We start from the raw sequence: 5,995 nt of genomic DNA, 5'->3' as shown, positions 1-5,995 counted from the left end.
GGGTAACAATAAGGAAAAGTTAACAAAATCTTTTTTCCGCTTTATCTGTGTCGATTGTCTAAGCCAGGGGTCTCAAACACGCGGCCCGCGGGCCGCATGCGGCCCTTCAGGTGGCTTCTTGCGGCCCGCAGGCCCGTGGACCTGGTAAAGATGGCGACCGGTGCAGGGGCCGCAGCCGCCAGTTATTTATTTCAGCCTACAGTTTTGTCTTTGCCGCGCACAGTGAAGTTCTCGCTGCAGAACGCAATAACAGCCGCCTGCCAATCAGAGGCAAGCACCTGCTGCATATGACCTCAGATGATTGCCTGTGATTGGCCAGTGGCTGTTGTGCAGTGAGAACTGCTCTGCACGCGCCGGCCGTAAGTTCAGCGATGACAGCAGCTGTGATCATTACCGAGTCCACGTGCCTGCGTGCCGCTGACAGCAGGTGAGAAGAATGTTTTCGTGTGTGTGGGGTTCTGTGTTGCTGGCTGAGGCTGCACTGTGTGTGTGTGTGTGTGTGTCATGCCGTGTGTTTGTGTGTGTGTGTGTGTGTGTGGTTCTGTTGCTGGCTGAGGCTGCACTGTGTGTGTGTGTGTGGTTCTGTTGCTGGCTGAGGCTGCACTGTGTGTGTGTGGTAGCTGAGGCTTCACCGAGTCCACGTGCCTGCATGCCGCTGACAGCAGGTGAGAAGAATGTTTTCGTGTGTGTGTGTGTGTGTGTGTGTGTGTTAGCTGAGGCTGCACAGGGTGGGGGGATGTGTATTAGCTGAGGCTGCACAGGGTGGGGGGATGTGTATTAGCTGAGGCTGCACAGGGTGGGGGGATGTGTATTAGCTGAGCCTGCACAGGGTGGGGGGATGTGTATTAGCTGAGGCTGCACAGGGTGGGGGGATGTGTATTAGCTGAGGCTGCACAGGGTGGGGGGATGTGTGTTAGCTGAGGCTGCACAGGGTCGGGGGATGTGTGTTAGCTGTGGCTGCACAGGGTGGGGGGATGTGTGTTAGCTGAGGCTGCACAGGGTGGGGGGATGTGTGTTAGCTGAGGCTGCACAGGGTGGGGGGATGTGTGTTAGCTGAGGCTGCACAGGGTGGGGGGATGTGTATTAGCTGAGGCTGCACAGGGTGGGGGGATGTGTGTTAGCTGAGGCTGCACAGGGTGGGGGGATGTGTGTTAGCTGAGGCTGCACAGGGTGGGGGGATGTGTGTTAGCTGAGGCTGCACAGGGTGGGGGGATGTGTGTTAGCTGAGGCTGCACAGGGTGGGGGGATGTGTATTAGCGATGTGTATTACTGAGGCTGCACAGGGTGGGGGGATGTGTATTAGCTGAGGCTGCACAGGGTGGGGGGATGTGTATTAGCTGAGGCTGCACAGGGTGGGGGGATGTGTATTAGCTGAGGCTGCACAGGGTGGGGGGGGGGTGAATTAGCTGAGGCTGCACAGGGTGGGGGGGTGTGTATTAGCTGAGGCTGCACAGGGTGGGGGGGTGTATTAGCTGAGGCTGCACAGGGTGGGGGGGGTGTGTATTAGCTGAGGCTGCACAGGGTGGGGGGGTGTATTAGCTGAGGCTGCACAGGGTGGGGGGGGTGTGTATTAGCTGAGGCTGCACAGGGTGGGGGGGTGTGTGTGTTTTAGCTGAGGCTGCAAAGGGGGGGTGTGTGTGTGTGTTTTAGCTGAGGCTGCACAGGGTGGGGGTGTGTGTGTGTGTTTTAGCTGAGGCTGCACAGGGTGGGTGTGTGTGTGTTAGCTGAGGCTGCACAGGGTGGGGGTGTGTGTGTGTGTTAGCTGAGGCTGCACAGGGTGGGGGTGTGTGTGTTAGCTGAGGCTGCACAGGGTGGGGGTGTGTGTGTGTCTTAGCTGAGGCTGCACAGGGTGGGGGGGTGTGTGTGTGTTAGCTGAGGCTGCACAGGGTGGGGGGGTGTGTGTGTGTGTTAGCTGAGGCTGCACAGGGTGGGGGGGGGGGTGTGCTGAGGCTGCACAGGGTGTGTGTGTGTGTGTGTGTGTGTGTTAGCTGAGGCTGGGGCACATTGCTACAAGGGGACAAGGATGCACACATTTTTACAGAATGGGAAACAAGATGGGGCACATTACTACAAGATGTTGGCCAAAATTACTATGCGGTGGTTATTGTAAAACTGTATTACTTACAAAAAGGGGAAAAAATGTAAAAAAAAGTGTGTATGTATGTATGTATGTATACACTACACATTTGTTATAATGGACAAATGAAAAATGTTCAAAAACAGTGATTCAAGGGTGTATAGAAAGAAAAAAATGGTACCACTACCAATGTCACTTTCTCCTGAAAGGAATGCGGCCCCTAAAATTATTTTTTTCCTGTGTGCGGCCCATACACCCAGCCGAGTTTGAGACCCCTGGTCTAAGCTATTTGAATAACAAGCTTGTATACCCCTCACCTCTCTAGTGTTTCATGGAGATTGATTAGGAAACTAATGGTATTTCGGCAACCTTCACTTTGTGAATTTATTCTTTGTTTTGAGTTTAGCTTTTAATGCATATCAATAAAATGTAAATTTTAATAATAGGTATATTCTGTCACATCATCTTAATGAAAACCTCTCACTAGGTCAAAAATTGCCAATTTTTACTATTGTGTTACTCTTGCTGCTCCCATGCGTATTTTGTAGATTTTTTTTTATTTTAAATCCACCATGCAGTTGCAGAGATTTTGGCCATTTTATTTGGTGTGCTCATTATACTAATGTTTATGGTCTTTATCAAAGGGGTGTTGCTCATAGGATTCCCTGGGGGATGGGGGTGAGTGTCTTTAGACTACTTTGCATAATTACCCTGTTAGTAATACCCATCTAAGTGAAGACCAAAAAATATAGACTATTGGGATGCAATGAATAAATAGGTTGAGATTTTTAAACCTGAATGGAGGACAAAAAAAACAAAACGGAACCTACAAAAGAAAACATTTTTATTGCACTGGTTTCTCATTTTTCTATAATTAATACTGTTAAATTGTTATTCCCGTGGTCACACAATACAAGTCATGTACTTATTGTTCCAATGTGGTACATTCCTATTGCCTGCAATGACCGATGAGCTCATTATCAGGTCTCAGTGACGCTGCCGGTGACATCACAGAACTTACAATATTAGGTTTCCCCAGTGTTCCATCTCAGACATTCACCTGGTGAAGAATTTCTGTGAAGATGTTTTCAGGAACTTCTACTAATTACAACATGGACAATCCTGGTTTATATTCTGGTGATGAAGAAGCCTTCAACACCGAGAGTTTGCGTCTACTAAAAGAGAATGCGAAGCTGCGCAAACTGATGGGGCTAATGCAGGAGAACGTGGAGCTTCGCTGTACTTTAAAAGAACATGAAAGAAAAGCTCAAATTATAACACCTCCTGGACAACACAAGAAAGACCACAATGGTAAAACTGGGATAACACAAAGGAGTTTCCACCAAATCAGAATTTGTAATGGGCTGATGTTAACATTTCCTAATGAGATTGGTAGAATCTGGAGAAACAATGTATAGAATGGTTTTGATTGGTGAACACATTTTTTACCTTCAGTTCATTCTCTTGTATAAGTGATAGGAAGCCAGACATGGAGATACAGATTACTATTTTTTGTATTCTAGGCATGAAAGAGAAAAAAAATGCAGAAATATCACAACATCATTGTGAGTTATGTTTATTATTTTAGTATTTTCTTAATATTTGATATTTCATATATTACTCCACATTTTTGAACAATTGCATTTGTCCAAGAACATAATTATGATGATTTATGACCATGAATTGTTTAGATAGAACCTGAAATGTTTAGGTAGATCTTATCATTCAGGGTTTATCATGGATTAACTATAAGGGGGATGTCCACCATATCTATTCATGATTTGTAGGTCTAGTTTTGTAGCAGTAGAACCTGTCGGGCGCCCTCAGGCTCCAAGCCCTGGGTATGACTGATACCTGTTTATCTCATTCCTGGTGTATGGTTATTATCAAGGGAGTTTTATCATTAATGTTTATTACGTACAACTAATTTTAATATTATTTATATGTTCTAGACCTCAGAGAAGAAGCACAAATGGTCAATACAGGCCCACACCTAGGTGACAATTCTTATATCTACATTCTCAATATATGTCATTGTAGGGATTTCACTAACCCTAATTTTACTATTGAACTTTTATAGACCTTGAAAACATTAAGAAGTGTCAGCGCATTGTCGGAGAGCTGGCCTTTCAGCTGGACCGCCGGATTCTGTGTGCCATCTTTCTGGAGCAACAACGAATGTATGGATACCGAGTACCAAATATAAAGGAGAAGATTATACAGGTGAGAAAACTAAAGTTACTATTAAAAAAATGAGATTTTTATTATATTTTTTTATTTTTATTTTTTTTAAAATGTAGTAAAGTGGTCACTGTGTGAATTCTTCAAACAAAATTGCATCTACATGTAGTAGAATATGGAAAAGTAGACAAGGCCTTCATTATGGCATGATGGCAAAATGAGCCATCACCTTGAATAATAAAAGCTTAGCCAGGCAGAAATGTGTTTGTCAATAGATTTGCCGATCTTAGCTATAATAGCCAATCCATATTGTGATTACCCCAGTATATTAAAGGTCTATATTATGATTACAGGTGACCACAATTCCAGCGACTGGAAAAGTTAATCAGAAATTAAGATATGAGTTGAACCAGCGCTACAATCACACCATGGATGAGTTGAGGAAATTTGGCTACAACCCAACAGTGCACCCACACTTTACAGAGTACATAGTCAACACCTATGGGATAACGAAGGATAGACATGCAAAAACCGAAGATCTTTCCTCCTATAATGACCCCCAATACCTAAAGAAGATGATAAATGAGTGCATGCCAAGAGACATAGTGGAAGACATCATAATAATCCTCAACTGTCTGGTATATTTTGCCAGAGAAGATGGAAAATCTCTGCTCATCTAACCATAGGGTAGTCATTCATCTCTATAACCAAATCACAAATATAATAAATGGTTTCATCTGAAAAAAAAGTGTCTAATTTAATCTAATAAAATATTCATAAATGGATTCTGCTCATTAAAAAGAAAAATAATCTTCAGGGTTTGTGCTCCAGTAGGACATGGAAACCTTACTTAGAATGTTGCCATATTGTCCTTAAACTGCTGTTTCACATTATGAATTTTGCTTTTTGCAGACTATCATCTAGTGATTATGTCTGGTATTGCTGTTTATCCTCATTTACTTGAATTTATACATACATGGCAATGCTCATGGATAAGAATTGAAATCTTGCTAGGATGTGGTGGGGGTTTGATGGCTCTTTAAGATGGCCTCCTTTTGAGAGTTGGGTGCACTGACGGCCCCATTGTACAACGTAGGATTATAACAAGGCAGTATGAGGTCTGGGTTCAGCTAAAAGTGGCCCTGTTATTAGTGTCACTTTGGAGTTTGAACCATAAGGGTCCCAAACAGAAATTAGCTTATTATGATCAGTTGACTTCATGCCTGGATCGGTCAGTAGCCAAAGAAGAAGAGGATGGCCAAGAACCTGCTATATCGACACTGTAGAAGTACTAGCGCCAATATTAATTATTATCGCCAATAAGCCGGCTTGCTAATCTATATATATAATTGCCTTATTCTGTCTGTCTGTCTTGCTCCAAAATTCTGACGTTACCATGACAAGCGTCTCATTGGCCGCTCGCCTCGCCTCCGCCCCCCCGCACAGATTGGCCGCTCGCCCAGGCTCCGCCCCCCACACGGATTGGCCTCTCGCCCCGGCCCCCTGCACGCATTGGCAACTCGGCCACGCTCTCGCTCGCCTTGCCTCGGCTCCGCCCCCCGCATGGATTGGCCGCTCGCCCAGGCTCCGCCCCCCAGACGGATTGGCCGCTCGCCCAGGCTCCGCCCCCCACACGGATTGGCCTCTCGCCCCGGCCCCCTGCACGCATTTGCAACTCGGCCACGCCCCGCCCTCCTCACGCATTGCACGCTCGCTCTGGCCCCGCCACCCGCACGC

The 5,995-nt window shown here is 45.8% G+C and overlaps 1 protein-coding gene across 1 annotated transcript; it reads left to right on the top strand.

Moving 5' to 3' along the window:
• The first annotated feature begins 3,150 nt into the window (after nucleotides 1-3,150).
• Nucleotides 3,151-4,977, top strand: LOC142291459 (speriolin-like protein). The gene is made up of 5 exons (XM_075336003.1): nucleotides 3,151-3,388; nucleotides 3,601-3,642; nucleotides 4,030-4,074; nucleotides 4,158-4,300; nucleotides 4,612-4,977. Exons 1-5 carry the CDS (start codon nucleotides 3,160-3,162, stop codon nucleotides 4,936-4,938), a joined length of 786 nt encoding a protein of 261 aa, XP_075192118.1. The 5' UTR covers nucleotides 3,151-3,159; the 3' UTR covers nucleotides 4,939-4,977.
• The last annotated feature ends 1,018 nt before the right edge of the window (nucleotides 4,978-5,995 follow it).

This window comes from Anomaloglossus baeobatrachus, chromosome 2 (assembly GCF_048569485.1).
Source record: "Anomaloglossus baeobatrachus isolate aAnoBae1 chromosome 2, aAnoBae1.hap1, whole genome shotgun sequence".
Taxonomy (NCBI): Eukaryota; Metazoa; Chordata; class Amphibia; order Anura; family Aromobatidae; genus Anomaloglossus; species Anomaloglossus baeobatrachus.
Note: the sequence above shows the minus strand (reverse complement) of the source record. Positions and strands in the feature narration are given on the sequence as shown.

What these genes read in the sequence shown, in the direction of transcription:
- LOC142291459 (XM_075336003.1), top strand. Translation starts at nt 3,160, where the DNA reads ATGTTTTCAGGAACTTCTACTAATTACAACATGGACAATCCTGGTTTA. An exon ending in AGAAATATCACAACATCATT is followed by an intron (nt 3,643 to 4,029) that starts GTGAGTTATGTT and finishes TATATGTTCTAG; the next exon opens with ACCTCAGAGAAGAAGCACAA. An exon ending in TAAAGGAGAAGATTATACAG is followed by an intron (nt 4,301 to 4,611) that starts GTGAGAAAACTA and finishes TTATGATTACAG; the next exon opens with GTGACCACAATTCCAGCGAC.